Genomic DNA, 23,794 nt, shown 5'->3' on the forward strand with positions numbered 1-23,794 from the left:
CACGATTCATGACATCTCTCAGAGGCACTATGGATTATTTCAAGCCAATAAGTGGGGAGGGGGAAAGGGGGGGTTCTCTTATATCTAACTTTTAAGTAAGATAGTGAAGAATGATCGTCCGCAATTAAAGCAACACTTTTTAAAAAGAGAAATTTTAAAAACCACTTTGTTGGAATTTGTTGATTTTTGCTGAGGTGTGGAGGCGGTGGTGGGAATGTTAATTAGTGTACATGAGTTTTGTGCCATTAAAGTCTGCAAGCCAAGCATTTTTTGTGCCTTGCTTCACTTCAAAGGAACACTGAAAGGATGTTAAAAAGTTTTTGTTGCTGCCAGAGATAACCCAGCCCACTAACGAGCTTATTCTTAATTAATTACCTAATTCTAGCCAAGCCCATCATCACATACATATGTATATATAGAGAGGGGGGACCAAATTTCTGCCTCAGAGAGGGGTCTGGTCTCTCTCTCTTTCTCTCTCTCTCTCTCTCTCTCTCTGTATCATAACCCACTGGCTACGTTTCCTTCTGTATTCTTCGAATCAGACACAATGAGTAGGCAATTCAGTTCTAGGTCCGGGGGTGGGGTCAGGACCTCCCGTGGCCACTCTTCCTCCACTCTGGTCATTCCCGGTGGGACACAAGGCAGCTTCAGCTCGGTTTCTTTATCCCGAGGTGGGAGAAGCAGTGTAGGGCTAGGAGGTGGCTTTGGGAGCAGAAGCCTCTACAGCCTAAGGGGTACCAAGAGCATTTCCATTGGCCCTGGTATGGGTGTAGGTGGAAGCTACTGGAGTAGTGGGCTTAGCAGCGGTGGTGGAGGATTTGGAGCCGGGGGTTATGGCACTGGGGGTTATGCACTGGGAGTGGGGGGCTTTGGTGGTGGAGGAAGGATAGGCCCTATTGTTCCTCCTGGGGGTATCCAGCAAGTGACCATCAATCCCAGCCTCCTGTCACCACTCCACCTAGAAATTGACCCAGAGATCCAGAAAGTACGTGTGCAGGAAAGGGAGCAGATCAAGACCCTCAACAACAAGTTTGCATCATTCATTGACAAGGTGAGTCAGTTACAGCAATGTTCATTATGAGGAACTGTGGAGGTTTGTGGTAGAGTTTTTAGGAAATGAATGAATGAATGAATGATTTATTTATTGCACTTGTATACCGCCCCATAGCCGAAGCTCTCTGGGCAGTTTACAGCAACCAAAAACATTAAAACAAATATACAATTTAAAACACATATTTTAAAAATGATTTAAAACACAATTTAAAAATTTAAAACAATATAAACAATTTAAAATAATTTAAAAAAAGCTATTCAAGGGTATTCTGGATTAAAGTGAAATCCAGGCATTATTCTGTCTGACCAAGCTTTTAGTTTCTCTTCCTCTGTGGTTTCCTACAGCATGTTTGGAACTGTAGTTCGTTAGATAGCCACAATCTCTTTCAGAGGACTACAGTTCCCAGATTTCCATGGGAAGAGGGAATGACTATTAAACCATGGTGTGGATTTGCCTATTGGTTGTTGTTGCTGCTGCTGCTGCTGTTTGCCGTAGTAAAGCAGTTGCCATGCCCCATTCCAAGAATCTTCCAGCAAATTATAGCATGTTTTATGTTTAGTAGACAGAAGAAAATGTTTTGAAACCAGTCACAGTTATGTGCAAGATCATTTATTTTCTGATTCATAGATGTTATGGGTTTAGATCTGGGGTCGCCAATATAGTGTCCTCCAGATGTTGTGGACTACAACTCTCATCATACCTGAGCCCTGAACATTGGCTATTCTGGTTGAGGCTGATAGGAGTTGAGAGGGCAGTGCGTTGGCTATCTCTGATTTAGATGATTGATTAAATGATTTAGATGAGTTGTTAGTGTGGTGTAGTGGTTAGAGAGTTGGACTGGGAACTGGGAGAACAGGGTTCAAATTCCCACTCAGCCTTGAAGCTCACTGGGTGACCTAGGACCAGTCACTGCCTCTCAGCCTAACCTACCTCACTGGGGTTGGGAGGATAAAATAGAGAGGGGAAAACCACGTACACCGCTTTGAGCTCCTTGGAGGAAAGGTGGTATATAAATGTAGTAGCAGTAGCAATAGCAATAGCAATAGTATTTGCAGCAGGGAAGCAGAATGGTCTGTGAGCCTCACTATGAGCAGGTGTGGGGCATCTTTGACCCTCTAGATGTTGCAGAACTACAACTCCCATCAGCCCCAGCAAGCATGGCCAATGGCCAGGGTTGATGGGAATTTTAGTTCAGCAAAAATTATAAAAATCTGGAGAGTCAAAGATGCCCCACACCTGATACAGAGGCTGGCCTACATTCTTGCTTGAATCTCCCATGTTGTGCTGCTGCTTACCCTCCTGCTCAGTAGACTAGAGCACTGTTCTTCAAGCTTGGGTCTGCAGATGTTCTTGGACTACAGCTCCCATCATCCCCAGCCAGCTTAGCCACTGGTCAAAGGATTATGGGAGTTGTCGCCCAAAACATCTGGGGACCCAACATTGAAGAACACTGGACTAGAGGCAACAAATGGCAGAAGGGTGGCATAATGTACTATAGTACACACAATTATCAAGTTATGTAATACTTTGGACTTTACCTCTGGGTAGGATTGAATTTTTTTTCCCAACTAGCCACAGCTGCTGTACCTAACAGGACCTTAATGTGAGACTTTGGCTGGTGAAAATGTTTTTTCTCTATGCCAGTGATTCTCAAACGCTGCACCGCAGCACACTGATGTGCCGCAAGAGGTGGCTAGGTGTGCCACGAATATTATGAAAGTATATTTTAAAAATGAGAAGAAACCCATTTGTAGAGATTTATTACATCTATGATCAATAACCATGCTTAATTTATTAAAATAAGGTAAATAATAGTTTTCTATAGTTTAAGTTATTTTTATTCATAGTTTAAAATATATTAATATTAATTAATTAATATTAATTTTGTACACAAAGTGCGCTGGAAAATGTTTATGTGTTTTACAGTGCGCCGCAAACCAAAAAAGTTTGAGAACCACTGCTGTATGCTGTGAAAACCCAGTTTCTGCATGCAAGCTGCTGTTAAATGCACAAGAACAAGCATACCTGTTTTTCCATTGTCAGTTGGCAACCTGACCTGCTCAATGCTCCCAGAAATGTAGCTGTTATAAGGTTAGGTGGTGTAGAGTGCCATGAAAATGGCAGAGGGATTGACTGCTCATAATAATAATAACAACAACAACAACAACAACAACAACAACAATAATAAATAATAATAATAAATTTTTATTATGTGTAATTTATTATGGCTGATGTGTAATATGGAGGAGGCTCTCATTCTAGGAGGCCTTTGACTCAGAGTTTTCAGGCTCTACCATTACATGTCTCTAATGGGTTTCAGGTACGGTTTCTGGAGCAGCAGAATAAGGTTCTGGAGACCAAATGGAACCTACTGCTGGAACATGGAAGCACAGCTCCTAAGATCAGCCTTAAGCCACTGTTTGAGTCTTACATCAATAATCTCAGGAGGCGAGCAGACTCCCTGATGGGTGATCAGGGGAGACTGAATGGAGAACTCAGAAATGTGCAGGATCAAGTGGAAGACTATAGAAAGAAGTAAGTGAGCCTTGGGGGCCTGCATGGGGAGGACACAGCATCCACATCAATACATGCAGCAGAATGAAAGGTGCAAACTCTGGAAAAAGTGGCCTGAATGGTAGCATTTCAGGCCATTTCCCCCTTAGTAAAAACAAAACAAATCTTCCTGTAAGTAGAAAATGAGCATATGCTGTAAGTGGGAAAAGTAGTAAAGCCCAGCTCCCTACCTGCTGCACTCATGTTCTACTTGCAAGCATGGATGTTGTTGTTTTTCATGGAGGTGTCTCGGAGCATTCAAAAATGCAATTCTACACCTGCTGTCCGAAGTGGGGAGAGTGCCCTGCAGGTGGGGAATGCACTGCTGTGCTCAGGTTCTGCTTTGGGGTTTTCCATGGGCATCTAGTTGCCCACCATGAGAACAGGATGCCAGACTAGATGGGCCACTGGCCTGATCCAGCAGTTCCTCTTAAATTCTGAAGTAGTGCATTCCATTCTACTGCCATTTCAGGACTCTGACCAGCTCCATGTGCTGTTGTGTGTTGATCCAGCATTGTGAATGAGCTATGTCCAGATGCTTTCTTGCCACACAGCTGTACTGTATTTTTTATTTTCTTCTTTTTGGCATGGATTCCACCTTGTGGTTTTGGCTAGAGAAATTTTCATTGCATATTAAAGAAATGAGAGCAATTTAAGCAAGCATTTACAGGATCGTAAAAATGCAGCTTGGCTTACAAAATAAGACAAAAAAGAGAGGCAGGCTCTGGTGCTTGGTAGATTTATTGAGGCTCAACGCATTTTGGAGTAATCCTTCCTCAGGAGCAATGGAGATCTGTTTCTTTTTCTCTGCCTGCGCAGTTCAAATTCTTTATCCAGCTCCACACAAAACGAACACCACAGACCGAATTCTAGGGCTGAGGCACTTGAGACAGACTTTTAGAAGCCCTACATAAATGGGGTAGTCATTAGTCTCTAACTTGGGGTTTTTGAAAAATGGTATTGCATGCGCTCCTTCTTATGTGTGTCCAGGGTCGACACCAGAGGGCGACCAGGTTGGGCCCTGGCCAAGGGCCCCCAAAGGGTGCCTCTTTAGGGTGGGAGCGTAAAGCTCCTCTTCCGTGATCCTGGTCAACTCCCAACCCTCCTGCAGATCGCAGAGAGGGAACTCCCAAGCACCCCCCCATCCAGACTGCGCGGGCTTCAATAAGCCTGCCCACACATGTGCATATCTACCATCACCCAAGATTGCGGCAGAGATAGCGTAGCACCCATCTGGTCCATCAACTAAGATGGCAGCGGGGGCTTCAGTCCCTTAGGGAAGCCCCAGCTACCATCCTGGGTAATGGTAGGCATGCGCGCGCAGCGCATATGGCATTCACATGAGGCAAAGGGAGAGGTAGGCAGGGTGTGCGGGCACCATGGGCCCAGGAAAGGCTGGTGCCCAAGGGCCCGGTCATGCCTCGTGCCAGCCCTGTGTATGCCATACACACACAGATACACATGCATGCTGCCTGTATCATGCCCCCCAGCAGGACCCACCAAATGTGATCTGTTTTGATGCAGCTACTTGACCCTACCTTTTCATCCTATCTCATCTCAAGAGAATTTCAGCACTAGGTTCAAATTAAATTAGGAGGATGGGTGTGCACGAACCTGATGAGTCTCAATTGGATGGCCTGGGAATAGTAGTGTGAAACCTGAGTAGAACTGCAGTATCCCAGAGAAAGGTGTTTCAAGGACGAGGCAGGAGAAGGGGGAAAGTTTATTACTATAAAGACATTTATGTTGCGCACATTACAGGTGTGCATATGATAACAAAGCTGGCTAAGTAACTGCGGTTACCTATCACCACTGATAATAAACAGTTGACCATAGAAGGCAATGATCAGACAAAGGCTGTGAACCTGCACACAGAAAGTCTGCTTAACTTCCGCCAGAGTTTATGTAGCTAGCTGTGTGCATGAAGTACTGTAGCCAGAGAGAGACAGATGGTCCCAGAAGAGACAAACCAACTGTATTCAAGCTCTGTGTTCTTTAGATGTGGTATGGAACGTAGTCCCAGCGCCTTCAGTGGAACTTATTTCTAAGTCATGCATTTAAGAGTAGTATGTAAGGTTGCAAACTAGATTTGTAAGTAGCCACTTACCTACTTATCTGGGCCACAAGAATTGTCTCTAGATGAACTGGCACAGGCTTTTCTGCAAATAGGATGAGAGGTCCCCCCCCTTTCCTTTTGGATTATTGATGTGTCACATCACAAATGATTTACACTGGCATCTGTGGACAGCTGAGTGAGTCTTACCCCCACCCCGAGCTCATAACTTCCGTGGATTTATTTGAAAGGCTTTTATAATCTACTGAATGGCTTATCTTTGACACCAAGGCTAAATAAAATGAATAGTGTCAAAACATAACATCACAGGAGGGAACTTCTTCTTCTTCTCATCCTTGTTCTTGGAAGAACAAGATCCAGGGTGTGGATCCAGGGTGTGGTCAATGCATCACTGCGGGAGGGAGTGGTTCCAGCTGCCTTGAAAGAGATGGTGATCCAACCACTCCTGAAAAAGCCCACCTTGGACCCACTGGTTTGTGACAACTACCGACCAGTTGCAAATACCCCCTCTGAAGGTGATTCAGAGGATTGTGGCGCAGCAGTTGCAGGTACTCTTGGATGAAACAGGTTGTCTTAACCCATCTCAGTCTGGGTTCAGGCTTGGTTATGGGACTGAATCGGCCTTGGTCACCCTGATGGATGATCTTTACCAGGAGAAGGACAGGGGGAGTGCATCCCTGTTGTTCTTACTTGATCTCTCAGTAGCTTTTGATACCATTGACCATGGCATCCTTCTGGGCCAACTTGGTGAGATGGGTATTGGAGGCACTGTTTTACAGTGGTTCTGATCCTATCTCCAAGGTTGCTCTCAGAAAATAGCATTGGGTGACTGTATTTTGGCCTCCTGGCAGTTGTGCTGTGGGGTGCCACAGGGTACCATCTTGTCCCCCATGCTGTTTAACATCTATATGAGGCCCTTCAGAGTGGTCATCAGGAGCTTTGGTGCAAGGTGTCAGCAGCATGCTGACGATACCTAGCTCTATTTCTCCATAACATCTGAATCAGGAGAGGCCGTGCAAGACCGCTGCCTGGACTCGGTGAAGGGCTGGATGAGGGCCAATAAACCCAGTCTGAATCCTAGCAAGATGGAGGCACTGTGGGTTGGTGGTTCCCGAGTTCAGATAATTGGTCAGTTGCCTGCTTTGGATGAGGTCGTACTTCCTCTGAAAGAGCAGGTCCGTAGTCTGGGGGTGCTCCTGGGTCCATCTTTGTTGCTAGAGGCCCAGGTGACCTCCGTGGCTAGGAGTGCCTTTTTCCAGCTTCGGCTGATAAGACAGCTGTGGCCGTTTCTGGACCGGGATAGCCTGACCACTGTTGTCCATGCACTGGTAACCTCCAGGCTGGATTATTGTAATGCGCTCTATGTGGGGCTGCCCTCGAGGTTGGTCCAGAAGCTGCAGCTGGTGCAAAATGCAGCAGCGAGACTTCTCACTGGGGCAGGGTATCGCCAACATGTCACCCCGTTGCTGAAAGAATTGCACTGGCTGCCCATTTGCTACTGGGCCAAGTTCAAGTTTCTAGTTTTGGTGTACAAAGCCCTATACAGCTGGGGACCAGGATACCTGAAAGACCGTCTTACCCCTTATATGCCCAGTCAATCACTGTGCTCTGCAGGTGAGGGCCTCCTGCAGATACCATCTTATCAGGAGGTTCGTTCTGCACAATATTGGAAACAGACCTTTAGTGTGGCAGCACCTACCCTGTGGAATTCCTTCCCCTTGAATATTAGGCAGGCGCCATCTCTGCTATCTTTTCGGCGCCTTTTGAAGACTTTCCTCTTTCAACAAGCCTTTTAAGTTGAGACCTATCCCAGTCTGCATATGTGTTAGAATTGCTTGTTAATATGTGTTTTTTAAATATGTTTTTAACCTTTTTAAAAAACATGTTTTTAAAGCTTTTTTTAAAAAATGTTTTGAATGTTGTTTTGTTTTAATATATTTTAAGGTCTGTTTTTATGATGTTTTAAATTGTTTTTAGTGTTTCTGTTTGCTGCCCTGGGCTCCTGCTGGGAGGAAGGGCGGGATATAAATCAAATGATGTTGAGATGATGTTGTTGATGATGATTTAAATTTATATTCACTAATAGGCAAAAAACCTTGCGGTTTAAGAATGTACCTATAGCCCACAGATATTTCTACCAAACTTTATAAAGCAGGGAAATTGGGCAGCTATAGTGAATGCACCAGGGGAGCAGGACACCTGAACTCCTCTCTGAGACATTGGACTGCCCTACAAAGTTGTCAAAATGCAAACACAATTTGGGTTGGTCTTTCACAGTCCAATCCACTTGCTGTGTAGCTTGGAAGAATTTGGTAACATGTGCCTCTGAGCATATGGTGAGTGGTGGCAACACCTGCCATCTCCAAAGATGGAGAATTATATGTTTGCATGTTTGTTGGTGTTCTTCTTACTTTGCTTCTTTCCTGTCTTACTAATGTTTCTACAGAGAATCTAAACTAGAAAATTTTATTTCCCTCATTATTCATCCTAGAAATCTGTGAAATTTATTTTTATTAATTTCAAAGCCTTTTTATTGGTCAATGTCATATGATGGTGCAGATAGCCTTTTTTGTTTCAAACTGGAGGTTATGGTCTATTTCTATTTTGGGTGCATTAGTAGTTGGACCTGAAACTGCAGTTTAATGTAAAATCAGACTGATTACAATATGCTGCTACTTTAGCAATGACTCTAGTTGTTGGAAAAAAGAGGATGCATGTTTTCATCCTGCTATGTTTAAACCACTTTATTTAAGGCAAGGTGTTCACGATCAATTAAAAACATAGAACATACCTAGAATTTTGCTAGAATATATTTCACCTCCCACTGTTTTATCTTGTGCAAATTGAGACACTTCTCAGGTCCACTGGAGACTATTTTGCAGAAGTCAGTGCCATTATTCCACAATTATGTTTGGAGTTTTTTTAGTATAAATTTTGCAAAGTGTTGCTGTACTTCACATATTCATAGAAACAAAAGTAAAAGAAAATGATTTCCTATAGAAAATTTCACTAAAATTGCAAAGTAAATCAGACATATTTAAAGTGACCATCTGAACTATATCAACTGTCTTAATAATGTTGCTTCCTCCCGGCTAAAACAAGATCAGCACAGGACATATCTTCTTTCTATTATTTGGGCTGATTACAGGTGTTACCACCGCTCATCGTATGCTCAGAGGCACATGTTACTGAATTCTTCCAAGCTACACAGCAAGTGGATTGGACTGTGAAAGACCAACCCAAATTGTGTTTGCATTTTGACAACTTTGTAGGGCAGTACAATATCTCAGAGAGGAGTTCAGGTCTCCTGCTTCCCTGGTGCATTCACTATAGCTGCTTAATTTCCCTGCTTTTTAAAGTTTGGTAGAAATATCTGTGGGCTATAGGTACATTCTTAAACCGTAAGGTTTTTTGCCTATTAGTGAATTTCCCTGCTTTTTAATCCGGGAGGTAAGAAATGGGATCCTGTGCAAGTTTGCTGAGAATGGATTGATCATTTACATGCTTATTGAGTTAAGTGGGATTTACACACACACACACACACACGGCAATCATGGTTAGGATAGGTGAAACTGACCACAGAGGATGGGGAAGGGAGGAGGGGGAGGAGGGAGGGGTGGAAAGGCAGAAGGGAAGATTGGGACGGGAGTGGCTGACTGTTAACCATTCTCTCAGGGGAATAGGAGTCTCCTCTCAGCACCCTTCACAAACTACACTTCCCAGGATTCTTAGAGGGAAGCCATGACTGTCTCAAGTGAAATCAAGTCTGGTGTGGGTGTGGCCCTCTGATTAGCCAAGCCCAGCAGCTGTGAGGCTTTTAGAACACTGACAGTTGGTCCTTACTGAGCATGCCCTGTGTTATAATAGGCTTCCAGCCAAAATTTCTTAAATTAATTAAAAATCAACCAGGCATTTTTTTAACTTTTAAACTGCAGTAGATGAAGGTCAGAGTATGGGGCAAGGTCAGTATTAGGATTACAGGTACTTTGTGAACATGGCTGATTTTAAATGTATTTCAACAGATTATGAGAACTTGCAGAAAAAAGTCCAAAAGGGCTCTGAGTTTTTTTCTCTTTTTAACTTTGAACTCTCGATTCTCTCTGACTGTTTTGTGTATCCCCATGAAAATTGAAAGGGTTGTTAAGCAAGCGTTTCTGAGTTCAGAACTATAAGTTTTGTAAGGTTTTGTTTTGAAATGAGCTTATGGGAAGCCTCAGAATGGCATGGGGGGATATTTTCCATTTAACATTGAGGAATGTGAAAAATCCCCGCTGACTACTATAGTATACAGCCACTCTTGTGGGTTTATAATAAGAAGAGCTAAAATCCAAATGCATTTTTTTCCTTAATAGATATGAAGATGAAATCAACAAGCACACCGCTGCTGAAAATAATTTCGTTGGCCTCAAGAAGGTGACTTTTTTTAAAACAACCACAACAAACATTTGCATTGTTAAGCAGAAAATGCTTTAATCAGTACGAAGCTATTTTCAAGGGGAAATGTCCCTTTGTCCCAGCAGTTAGAGGTATCAAAAATTAAATGGAATCCAAATTCCAGCTCAGCTGGCTATTCTCAAAATACTTGTCTATTGACCTTCACATTGGAGGAGCAAAGGCTATATCTGCTGTCAATCACAAATCTAAAGTTCTAGCAACTACCACAACAGGAGCCAGAAAAAATGCTCCACAGTTAACATCAGTGAAAGGAAGATCTTATCCGTTATCTTTTGACATATAGTGCACTGATTAAAGCTACAATCCTACACCCACTTCCCCTGAAGCAATCACCGTAGAACTCAATTGGGATTGGCTTCTGGATAGGCATGTATAGCATTGCACTGTAAGATACTCTTCTGTCAACCAAAAGGCCCTTGGTTCAAACCTTCTGTCTTGTCAAGAGCTCATGAGGTGGCCTACAGCCAGCTGCTATCGCTCTGCCTTCACTGCCCCTCATCTGCAATATAAGAATAGTTATACTGACCTACCTTACAGGTTTGTTGTGAAGACTGGTGAAGTAATACATGTAAAGCTCAGTATATACAGCTTTTCAGAGAGTTGTTGCACAATAGCTAATGGGACAAATAACGGGGAAAGACCATTGCCTTCTTCATTGTTCACTTTATGAGCTTCCAGAGGCATGCTGGAAAATGATGCTGAACTAGGAGGGTTTACAGTTCAATGGTAAAGCACATGTTTTGCATGTAGAAAGTTCCATGTTCAATGTCTGGTATCTCTAGTTTAAAAAAACCACTGCTGCCAGGAAAGACCTGTGTCTAATATCCTGGAGAGCTGCTGCCTGTTAAAGTGGACAATATTGGGCTGAAAAGACCAATAGTCTAACTAGGTACAAGGCAGCTGTCTCTTGGTTGGCTCTTCTTGTGGGTTTAACAGGATATGAATTCTACACTCTTTCAGAATGTAGATAGTTCCTTCTTGGGCAACGTAGAGCTGAAAGCAAAGGCCGATAGCCTGCAAGATGAGATCAACTTCTTGAGACATATCTTTAAGGAGGTAAGTTCTTAACTTTCTTGATCCATGGAAATCAGAGAGATGCAGAACTAGGTGAAATCATTATAAGCTGGAATCGGATAGGATACAGTAATCTCAGGGCTGAAAGTTGTGTTAACTTTTGCAGGAAAATGTGGCCTGACTGCAGGTGTGCATAGAATTCCGTTGTGAGTCACTTTTCATTATATGTCTGCCACAAGGGTATACCTAAAACTAGTGGCTGCTCCATGTGCCAAAGTGGTTAAGAAATTATCCCAGAATTAATTTGGAATCTGCTACGCTTCTAGTATACATTCTAGATTCTATTTCAGATCCCAGAATTGTCATACTGGGCTCTCAAATAAACACTGCAACAGATGCCAGGCTTTGCCATGAATGTGTAAAGGCTTCCTGCACTTGGTTTGAGCCAGTGATGTCATTTATCTCACTCTCAGTGATGTCATTGACCCATGTCAGTGCAAGAGTCACGACTTGCACATAAGCAGAGGCCTCTGACTCCATGTAGGAACAGTGAGTCTAAAATGGTGTGTGTGTGTGTGTGTGTGTGTGTGTGTTCCCAGAATGCACCAGGTAGTGCTGAACTCTGCTAAGACTCTTGTGCCATTTTCTGGACAATTTTCCTAGTGGACCAGAGAATCTGCTCCTGAATCCATTTTGCTCCACCAGAAATTCTGCAAGATCTCTAGCAGCAAGCTATATGGCCTGGGTCAGCAAGTGCATGGTCTCTTATTGTGTGCATCAGCACGCCACTGCAAACCAACTCCAGGAATGTTTTGCAGCAGGATGGGAGCCCAATCACACAGTGAGGAGAGGGATCTGCTCTGTGTTTTGAACTGGTGCTCTACACATATACAAACATTTTCTATGTGCAGAGGTAGTTTAGGATGACCTCCATGTGGTGGTCCTATTGCAGGTAGACACCCTCATTCAATGCTCCTTAATCATTATGTTTTCATGAGGTAATCCTTAATTCCCTGAACTATCCTTTTGTGGACGGACAGATGGGTGAATGCTAAGATCTTACTTTCCCATGCAGAACATACAGATACTCCGAGAACGCAACACCAGTGTTGTCCTACAAATGGACAACAACCGAGATCTAGACCTCAACAGCATCATTGCTGAAGTAAAAAAACAGTATGAAGAAATTGCTAACAGGAGCCGGGCTGAGGCAGAATCCTGGTATCAAAGCAAGGTGAGAACTTGTGTGGCTTTACCATTGCTACTTGCTGAGTAAGGACAGGCCTGTGATCCATGCCTGGCCCTATTTTTTATTTCAGCCAATAGGGAAGCCTAAAGCAAGTGTGAACAAGTTTGCGCTTATCTTCTCAGTCTGCATTATGAGACCCCTGAGAGACTTCCTAAGGCATTACGCTCAAGGAACTTTGCATAATGGCTACTCTCAGTCTCTCTAGGTGCTGGGATCTTTCCCAGTACTGCTCCCAGAAATCAATTAACTGAACTGAACATGGGCTCACAGATCCCCTTATAATAGGCTGTAACAAGCGCTGCCCTTTAGACAGCTAGGGAGGAATGTATTTTATTTCTGTTTCATAGTAATTATTTCTGTGTGAATCTAGGCATATTAGCAGCACGTGCATATTTTATGCATCTATGTGTCCACGTTTGTCTCTTCTTCCTGGTGAGGCATTTCCATACTCTCCCTCCCTCCTTCCCTCTTTCTCTTTTGCAATGTGTAAGTGGCCAACCTGGGGAACAAATCGTAGTGGGTGTCCACATCTCTCTTGGGTCACATTTACATCCACGCTGTTGCTCTCACTCCCAATCCCCCTGAGCTCTGCAATTTCATTCTTTCTTTGGCTCTACATAGCACACCACACATTTAAAGCAGATTTACTGCACAGGGCTGCCCCCCAAGAATCCTGGGAAGTGTAGTTTACAGGTTAAACTACACTTCCCAGGATTCTTGGGGGGAAGTCATGTGCTTTGAATGTATGGTGTGGATATGACCTAGGAGAGCCAAAGAAAGAATGTACTGGTGGAACTCAGGGGGAAGTGAGAGCAACAGGAAGGTAAGGATGGGCAAGGAGCAGGGGGTCTAACAGGAAGACTGCTAAGAAATAATGTGACAAAGAATTCTAAAGCCACCATTCTGAATGTGATGTTTCAATGCACACTGAACTTCTTATGAAAAACAACCGGAAACCTCACTGGTTCGATCTGCAGACCAAAAGATTTTCAATCAAAAATGTTTCATTTTAGTGTGGATATTTGTATAAACTGGATCCCAATTCCTAATTTTGAAATCGGGATTGGATACAGAGGATCTGGTGGATCCCAGATAGGCAAAGGGTCCACCACTCACACAGCATGGCCATCCAGACATCACTTTGTATGGAACATCCGAGAAGATCATAGGGCTCCCCCCAGATGGCCTGGAGCTCCAGATCGGGGTGGGGCAGTTAGATGCAATCACATTTTCAATATGGTTTGTGCCTGGAGAAAGTTTCAGGGCGGTGGACATACTGCTTCGGTTCCAATTGGTGCATGCTCCATAACGTCCTGCTGAAGCCCCATAACCTTTTATACCAAACATTTGTTGCACTATAGTGCAAGAGTGCCCCTTCAGGCAATAATGCAATAAAGCTGGGGAAGCATCACAGAACAACTAACACAGCAGAATGATGTGTGGGTGGTCCAGTATAGATCCACAATTAATGCACAATTATTGCATCAATGACATGTTGCAGAATATTACTAATTAAATTTATATCCTGCCCTTCCTCCCAGAATACTTCTGCAGACCCCTCCCCTCCTAGTCTGGAGGGGCCCATAGAGGGAGGCAGTGCAGGAGAGTTCTCATTTTGCCTCTTCCAGGTGAAGGTGGCCCACTTCGCTCACCTTTCCTAAGAAAGGCCCCCTTCCCCAAATCCTAAAGTTTCAAATACTAGCTCCATTACTAAGGAATGTGTTTCTGCATTGCAGTTTCAGGAACTTCAGACTACAGCCATTGGTCATGGTGATGACCTGAAGAACACCAAGAATGAGATTGCAGAGCTGACTCGAGTCACCCACAGACTGGAAGCAGAAATTGATAATGTGAAGAAACAGGTGGGGGGGCCGTTTTAATATAGCAACGACTGCATCTGTTGCATGTGTGTGCTTCATTTTTTCCTGCCTCCTTGTTTGCAAGTTTCGGCTGGGAGGAACCTTTGCTCAATGGCAGAACATGCAGGCTGTATGCATCGAGGTTGCAGGTTCAATCTCTGGCATCTAAATGCTCTCAGGCAGCAGGGCTGGGGCAGACCTCTGCTTGAAACCTTAACAAGCCACTGCCTGTCAGCAGCCCAGACAATACTGGGCTCAATAGGCCAATTGTTTGCCGTAATAAATTAATTTCCTCAGTCTAGCGCTCAGCCTCCACTTCTCCCGCCTTCCCCTCCAGAGCTCAACATTCCCACTTCCTTTAGTTTTATCTTATAGCAGGGGTCCCCAGACTTTGGTTCATGGACCGCCAGGGAACCACAAGCTTTATTCAGGTGGCCTTTGGCGTGTGTATGGATTTGCAGTTCAAGACAGGAGACAGCACGTTCAATAGTCGTGTTGATTTTTAACGCTTCTTTTATTTCTTATATTGTATTTTATTGTATTGCAATTCTATGGAATTCAGATTGTAACACACAATAAAATACACTATATAAGAAATAAAAGAAGCAATAAAAGTGCAACTAGAAGCCATGCAGCATCTAGCACAGCTGGGGGGTAAAGAAAGGCCAGGGAAGGAACTGGCAATCCCACCCCATATATACGGTCTGCCAGAGCTTGGAAAAGTTACTTTTTTGAACTACAACTCCCATCAGCCCCAGCCAGCATGGACACTGGATTGGGCTGATGGAAGTTGTAGTTCAAAAAAGTAACTTTTCCAAGCTCACCGTCTGCCTAGTAAATGTCGCAAGACGTCACCCTAAGAGTTGGAAATGACTCACACTACAAGTGCGGGGACACCTTTACCTTTACCTGTTCCACGAACATACTGCCTACTCCTTCATCCCTCACCACTGAGGAAAATATTTGAACAGTAACGGTTCCAACTGTTTGCTGAGGCCTGCAAAACACCACCAGCTAACTCTTTGCCTTCTGACGCCAACATGAGAGCCAATGCATAACAATGTGATCATGTGGTTACTGCAGTCACCTGGTTGAAACAGGGTCCGGTGAGTGTGCCTTCTGCAGCAGTTGTCTGAAAGTGCTGATTCTTGGCCAGTGGATGCTTGACTAATCTATAAGTAACGTTGCACAAGGGAATATTGCATATTGTGGCATATGTAAAATAAGCACCCTTGAAAGGAGGAACCTACTGAACAGATGACTTTTCTAAACCTTGCTGCAGATTGCCCAGCTCCAGACAGCTACTGCTGATGCTGAACAACGAGGGGAGTTGGCTCTGAAAGATGCCAGAGTGAAACTCGCTGATCTGCAGCATGCCCTTCAAAGTGCCAAGGATGAGCTGGCACACCTACTGCGGGATTATCATGAGCTGTTGAATGTCAAATTGACCCTAGATATCGAGATTGCTACATACAGGACTCTGCTAGAAGGAGAAGAATGCAGGTGTGTGCCATCTTGCGATGGTTTGCTTCATACCATTTGCTGTAGCCTATGCATTTGAAGGAAATAGGCATGTTTAGTTCAATATGGCTAAGCCTGCATATTTGGTATGTATGTATTCATACTGAAATCTATACATATTCTAAAACCATCCCCCCTCCCCATATTTGGTTTTCTGTAACCTTCAGCAAGAAATTTGCCTGGCTTGTTTGCTTACTTCAGGATGTGAAATGCAGCCTACCCACCCATTGCTCCTTCTCCCAGGAAACTGATATTTCCTCTCTGCTTCCTCCAACCATTGTTCACAGGCCCATCTTACTTAGCATGCGGTATTCCTGCTGCCATCCTGTCTCTGGATTCCCTACTCTTTGGCTGCTTCATCTCCATCGCTTGGGCTCTCTGCTCCTTACTTGCCCTCTCTGACCTTCTATTTCCCCTTCCCAGCATCAACGAACCCTTCTTCTTGTCTGGAGTAACCAAACCCACAGACAGAGTTCCTGTGCATTTAAAAGTAGTGTCAGGGAGGGTAATTCAGCAGGTGAATATTTGCTCTTCTGCATGACTGTCAAAGGTACAAGAAACCTGCCTGTCTTTGCATCTGCTGACCCTACTGTTGTCTCTAAAATCTACATGATGCATTTTGCAGCCAAATTGATGTTCCACTTCCAACATAGAAATGTGTGCTATCTGTCAACATAGACTGATCCTTCCTCCACACTCCACTGTACCATGCAGAACTCATAAACATACTATGCCTTCATGGTAGCTTCGCCAATAGTTAGAGGGGGATTTCAAGTAATAGGCAACAGGCAGTTTATACACAGAAAACGTGGCATAATTTGCTCTGTGGGATTATGCAAGAGAATAATTTAGGTGGTGGTGCACATTGTGTCTACTTTTTATTACATTTAGTCATGAGTGCACTTATGCACAGAGATTCTATTATATATATTTGCATGGCATATTTCTGATAATATAGAAATGACTCATGTTTAATAGAGATATTAGGGCTCAGGCAATATCTCTGTGCATACTTAAGAAGTATTGCATGCTGTTATATATCGTAAGTAACACTGCGTGCATATGTCATAGAATCTGATGTTTCCACATATATTTTATTTGCATTCATATTAGCTGAAGAAGCTTATAACATAGGGTGGGTTATTTTTTAAAAATGCAAATGAATAATACATGCACAAATATTTTATATGCATATAAGTAACTCCATGTTTGTTTATTAGTTGATATATATCTGATACATTTATTCCATAATACTACTTAGGGACTATTCACAATAGGAATTCTGAAAGTTCTGCTTCCATAAATCCTTGCCCCTCCTATAAGGCAGTTGGGTATAAATATTCAGCAGAAAAGCTTTTTGCACATGCACAGAGACACTTTTAAAAATTTCTTTATAGCTAATAAATAAAATGCATAAACCCTAGGGATGCCTTCTGGCACAGAACTCTACTGAGTCATGCCCAAAACTGAAGTCTGGTTCTCCATTTCTCCTGTGACTCTTTCAGTTAAGATTCAGTTAACCTGCAGCTCAATCTTATGTGGTGTCTGCTCAGGTGAATGGGATTTACTCCCAAGTAAGTACATCTTCATGAGCTACTTTTGACATCCCAGCTCATTAGGCCAGGTGTAAGGAGGGTGCAGATGTAGCTCCTCCTAGCTGTGGCTTCACCAAGCCACTTTCTCCACCTGCTGTGCGGCCTTGCGTTGTGTGTGTGTTTTTAACCCCACAGCAAGTAGAAGAAGATGATGGGCACGAGAGGTAGAGATCCAACGGGGTGGGAACTGCACAGTGGTTGCATGTGGGGCACTGCCTTGAGAGATCTCTGGGCAAGGCCCTAGCAATGTCAATTAGGCCACTTTGGGACCAAACTAGATGTGTTGTGGGAGTTCCATGACTGGAGTGCTTGACATCTGTTTCAACCAACCGGCCCCCAAATACAGCTGCAGGACTTTCTGATTCAGACTGAGGCTATAAAGCAAGGAGAGAGTCTTATACCGAGTCAGACCATTGGTCCATCTAGCTCAGTATTGTCTACACCAGATGTGGGGAACCTTTGTCCCTCCAGATGTTGCTGAACTACAACTCCCATCATTCCCGATCACTGGCCATGCTTACGGGGGCTGATGGGAGTTGCAGTTCAACAACATCTGGAGGGACAAAGGTCCCCCACATCTGCACTGACCTGCAACGGTTCTTCAGAGGCATTTTGGGCATTGAAATGGTAGCTACACTGAGCTCCCTGCTGCAGCTTAGCCTGCAATCCAACACATGTTTTCTCAAAAGTAAGCTCCATTGGGTTCAGTAGGTCTTACTCCCAGGTAAGCATGTCCTAGATTGCAGCCTTAGAGTTTTAGTCTGGATTTAAAAAAAAGGGGGGGGGAGGAGAGGCAGGTTAGGTATTATTGACAAGCCCTATCAGAGCCTTGAGAGCCAGTGTAGTATAGTGGTTATGTATGGTGGTATATGTAGTGGTTATGACCTGGGAGACCAGGGTTTGAATCCCCACATAGCCATGAAGCTCACTGGGTGACCTTGGGCCAGTCACTGCCTCTCAGCCTCATGAAAACCCTATTCATAGGGTCGCCATAAGTCGGGATCGACTTGAAGGCAGTACATTTACATTTTTTTTATCAGAGCCTTAGAAACTGCCTAAGGATACCAGATGCTGTCACGTACCAGCTCTGGATGCCATTTTCCTATTACCATAAACGATGGTGACATTGGCTGTATCTACGTCTGCAGGCTGTCAGCTAGGATTGTTAATTACTATAGCTGTATATGGATATCCTAAGCAGACACTGTTGGACGTTGACCTGACTGTACGTACCAACAGCCCGACAGTTCTGCCATATTGCTTGTTTCTGTGCTTTATCAGGAACTAGGGGGCCATTGCCTTATCAGTTAAATGGAACACAGAAAGCTGCCTTTACTAAGTCAGGCCATTGGTCCATCCACTCATTATTGGCTGTTCCGACTGGGAGCCGCTCTCCAGGGTTTCAGACAGGGGACGTTCCCACCCCTACCTGGAGATGTCAGGGTTTGAACCCGGGACCTTCTCTGCATGCAGAGCATGTGCTCTACCACTCAGCTGCAGCCCTTCTCCTACATGAAAGTGTGTAATGCTCCAGGGGGGCATTAACTCTTAGTCTAAATATATTATAGATCCCTTAACCCTAACCTCAGGTACGAAAGACCTGCTGATAGTTATTCAGTGGCACTCTGTGCATGCTCAGAGGAACATATACCTTTATTATTATTTGTTTATATGCCAGACTGATATCTGGCATGCAGAATAGATCCCAGGTATGACTCCTACTGAAACCTGTTTCAGCTATTATTCTCCTGTAAAAGTGTGCCCACTTATGAAACCACTCACCACACGAGGGAGCTCTTAGATGATTGCACCATGGCTGAAGTGCCGTTGCACAATGTACTAATAATCAAATCTTAAAGACAGGTTTTGCAACTGGGAAAGGGATAGGGAGTGTGTGTGACAGTCACGGGGAGGGAGTGGTTACACCATCGTTATCACATAGTCCCAGCCAATTAGTACAAAATGTTTTCCTTTGGGTTCTAGACTAAACCATACAATGACAGCAACTATGTATTGCGGGCTCTCAGAGGTAAAAGCACTGGCTTCACCAGTTCAGCATGTGCGTCCTTGTGACGCCCTTCCCTGGCTCTCCCTGTCAGGTTCCTACCTGCTCATGGCTACTGCCTTTCACTAGGCACCACCAGGGACTCCACCAGTCCGGACTGTCCTTTTTTATGGTTTCTCTCTCCGCTCTAGCACAGATCTCAATAGATCCCCCTGCTAGGCAGCACCACCAGTCACGTTCTACAACCAATGTTCCCAGAGACCTTGCCTGAGTCTCTCTATCCGGTTACATTCGTGACTGCATGCCTATGCTGTTCCCAACCCCCTTGTATCAATGCAAATAACTCATAACTCGGGGTTGCTCTGGATACTTATAATGTTATCTTCTCCTCTTCACCGCTGCCACCATTTGTTACTGTTTCCCTTCAGCCTTGGTTATTACCTTACCCTCCCTTCTGGTCTGTGAAACCCCAGCCAAGGATCAGGCCTTTGGTAAACCAAAATAGTATTTATTAAATAACATTAATAACAAGATAACTTTGATAATGATCTACAAGCTTATGGTTTCATCTATTACTGTGATATTTGACTTATTACCAATCCGAACTCCACCTCCCTCTTTCTCCACACTCTCCTGACATACACCAACTCACACCCACCTCCAAACTCCACCAAAACAACCCACTAACGTCCACCAAACACCTCTCAAACAACCCACTAACGTCCACCCAGATTCAACTGTCATCTCAGCCATCCAAACACTCAGCCAATCATCCAGCATTCTACTGCTCATTTACTCCCCCCTCCTCTTTCATTCCACTTACCACATATCTTCTATACAAACAGCACTTACCATATATACATTAATACAGGAACATAACAGTCCTCCACCCCAGGATTGTGAAAAATGGTTAAGCCTGCAGCTGGCAAGCAACCTCAGAAACCATTGCTACTTTCACCTGGCAGCCCTGATTGCCAGAGGCAGGGATACATTTCCACATCAGTTTGTGTTTTTTTAAAAAAATAAGTCCTCACAAAAATGTATCAACATTTTAATGCAGAATTCTCCTAATATACATATTTTTGTATATATTTTTGTCAAATATATAACCCATTCTGGCAGGCAATTCCCCCTAATATAATATGTTTTTATATGTCATTTTCACAGATGCTTTTTAATGTATACTTTCCCCTAATATGCACCTTTTTGTAGACCTTATTTGGTTGGAGAATTGCAAATTTCAGAGAAGTGAAAATTTTGACGGATAGCTGTACATTGTTTCAACGCTAAGAGTTTTAACACAAGCCAAACGGAATTTCTCCCTCTGCTGAAGTCTGTTAGAGTGGTATAACGTTGCTTTAAATGCCTTGGTGTGGATTTGGCCTTGTCTTGCCCCTTTGGCAACTGTTTTTGTGTCTTATCTGATATCCTTATGTTGCCAGTGTACTGTCTCATAGGATTGTGCAATAATGGGCCTTAACTGTTTTGTTCATAAACATTTTATATCCTTGAATCATTGGCTGACTTATATTCAATGTTTTCTTTCACCAGGATGTCTGGCGAATTCACTACCCCTGTAAGCATGTGTAAGTATTTCAGTTACACCACTTGTAACTATGAATGCTCATGATATTGTATTATTTCCTATAGAGTTTACCCCTGTGTGAGAGTCCCTTTGTTCACAACACACACACACACGTCTTTGGGGGATTCTGGTTGTGGGGGAAGAATGTTCCCAATCCAGAATTGTGCAGGACTTCTGGAGTTTCTTTTAAGAGCTTCATAAAACCATCGAAGGAATGACGGGATGGGGAAGGACCACAGCGCAGTGGTCGAGCATCTGCGTTGCATGCAGAAGGTCTCAAGTTCAATCCCCAGCATCTCTAGGTAGGGCTAGGACAGAACCCTGTCTGAAATTCTACAGAGTCATTGCCACTCAGCATAGGCAATGCTGAGCTCAATGGGTTTGCCTTATACCAAGGCAGCCTTCCAATGTTGCTATGAATCTCAACAAGTTCACTTACGTCACATCCACACCATACATTTATAGTACAGTTAACATACATTTACAGCAGATGGCTTTCCCCAAAGCATCTGTGGAATGGTAGTAAAGTAAGGTGCTGGGAACTGTAGCTCTGTGAGGGGTAAACTACAGTTCCCAGGACTCTTTGGGGGAAGTTGTATGCTTTACATGTGTGTTAATGTTTAAATGTATGATGGCTGACAGACTCTTTGTCAGGGATTGTGTTTCCAGAACTTCCAGGGAACGCAATCTCATCACTTCTATGTGGGCAACTTGAACAGAAGTTTTCTTCAGGAAACTGATGACAATTTGAAGGAGGGTCCCTGCCTGTGGAGTGTACACTCACCCCCACTGTCGCCTCTAGAAAACAGGTTTTGTAGGTTTTTGTATTGTTTCAAAAATACAGAAATGTGTGGGTATGAATGAGTGTACACCAAGACAATGATACTTCTCTTTTACCTCCCTGAAGCCCCCTCCAGATTTTATGCCCACATGCATTCTTGAAACAGGACTAGTGAAATATGGTTATCCTTCCTGGATGTGAAATCTGTGAGAAACATGTGGGAGGGCATATTGGTAGTGGCATTGATGTATCAGTCAAAGAGGGTATTGTCCTGAAAAAACTAGAAAACTAATGAATTTCTCAATTGAATCTCTGGGTAGACATGCCAGGCCCTCAAACAATAAGTCTATACTATTGCACACACACACACAGTGACCAAAATTCTGATGGTGGTCTTCTGGAGATGATTGCTTTAGTATTTTAAGTGCATGTTTAATGTTATGAATAGTTTAATTCTATTTTAACTGTATATTTTTGTATGTTTTTTACCTATGTGCAGTTTTTATTTGTAACCCGCCCTGAGTTCCAGTTTTGGAAAAAGGGCGGGGTAAAAATAAAGACTCATTCATTCATTCAAAAAGAAATCTGGGAGCAGGCCAAAGAAGAAGAAATGGTTACAACCGAGAGATATACCATTTCTAGATACAATAAATTGTGTTGCTTTAGGAGTAATGGAACCAGCTAGAATGAAGGCAACCCTTGACTTAATCCTGAGTAGCGTCAATAATCTGGTGAAAGATATGTTTTCATACTGTTTGGTGCAAATAAGTGCAAGGTGTGATGTCTGTCTGGTCAACAAGCAGTATGAAGGCAACTATAAAAGGCAAGAAGGCTTCACTTGGAAAACAGAAGTCTTGCCCAAATATGGAGGATAAAAAGAAGCACGAATTCTGGGAAAAAGAAATTCACGTTGACAAGAAGGCAAGTGGGGAACAAAAGAATTAAAGTATTAAAGCAAAAAAGCATTAAAACTTACAATAAGAAATGTATGTAAATACACCAGACACAGGAAAAAAGTCAATGAAATGGTTTGACCACTTGGCAGGGTGCTGAACTTGACAGATCCTTGATCTGATTCAGCAGTGTTCTTTCATGAAACAAATTTATAGTGTTTTGTAAGCAGTGGAAATTACTTAGAGACTCCTCTGGAACATCATTTAGCAAAAAACATTCTTTTCTTGCAGCGGTGATCAGCAGCACCTCTACCATTGGTGGAAGCAGTTACGGCCTTGGTGGCAGCGGCGGAGGTCGAGTGAGCAGCGGAGGATTTGGCCTGGTTGGTGGCAGCGGTGGCGGCGGAGGCAGCCTTAGTCTTGGAATAGGTGGTGGTGGTGGTGGAAGTTCTGCCAGTTATGGTGTGAGCAGTGGGATCACTGCAGGAGGGAGCAGTTACAGTTCTGGAAGTGCACGAGTCTTTGGTGGGGGACTGAGTGCCGGAGGGGGAGGTGGCTCCTCAAGTGTGAAATATGTCTCAACAACCTCGTCATCAAGCAGGAAAGGAGTCAGATAAAATGGAAAACACACAGACGCATATTCAACCATTTCTGGAAAAAGCTCCTATTTGTTCTTATTGCCAGCATCAATACCCAATCTCCAAGCTAGTTGTCCATTTTTTTGTGAGAAGTTAAATATTGCCACAAATGGTCCCCCAGATGATCACATGTGAGCATGTAGTGGTTATTCATGAAAAATGCTTTTACATGGTGGCCCCCAGCCTATAGCAGGCAGATTCTGTATTAAGCACCATACTTCCCAATTAACATAATCATTGTGGCTGCACAATCGCATAGACCCCACTGAAATGAATGAGAGCAAAACTGGCCCCTGACCAAAGAGCATTCCCTCCTCCCCCTTTTTGGGGATTTTTCTCGTTGATGGTGTTAACAGTGGCTGCAGTTCAATGATTCAAGAGGACCTTCCCCTGTAGTGTGAATGAATCAAGACCCTTATATTAAATTGTGTTGGTCGCTGCCTCTGTTCCAAACTGCTACTGTGCACAGTTGTTGGGAAAGAAAAAAAAATGGAACTGACCTGACAGTTTAAAATCAT

The 23,794-nt window shown here is 43.6% G+C and overlaps 1 protein-coding gene across 1 annotated transcript; it reads left to right on the plus strand.

Annotated features, from left to right (window-relative positions):
• Positions 1-455: 455 nt before the first annotated feature.
• On the plus strand, positions 456-23,268 carry LOC133379497 (keratin, type II cytoskeletal 6A-like). Its single transcript, XM_061614900.1, has 9 exons — positions 456-1,051; positions 3,375-3,589; positions 10,034-10,094; positions 11,097-11,192; positions 12,226-12,384; positions 14,136-14,261; positions 15,541-15,761; positions 20,931-20,965; positions 22,930-23,268. The coding sequence occupies exons 1-9, from the start codon at positions 548-550 to the stop codon at positions 23,253-23,255; spliced, it is 1,743 nt and encodes a 580-aa protein (XP_061470884.1). The 5' UTR covers positions 456-547; the 3' UTR covers positions 23,256-23,268.
• Positions 23,269-23,794: the final 526 nt, after the last annotated feature.

This window comes from Rhineura floridana, chromosome 3 (assembly GCF_030035675.1).
Source record: "Rhineura floridana isolate rRhiFlo1 chromosome 3, rRhiFlo1.hap2, whole genome shotgun sequence".
In the NCBI taxonomy this organism is placed as follows: domain Eukaryota; kingdom Metazoa; phylum Chordata; class Lepidosauria; order Squamata; family Rhineuridae; genus Rhineura; species Rhineura floridana.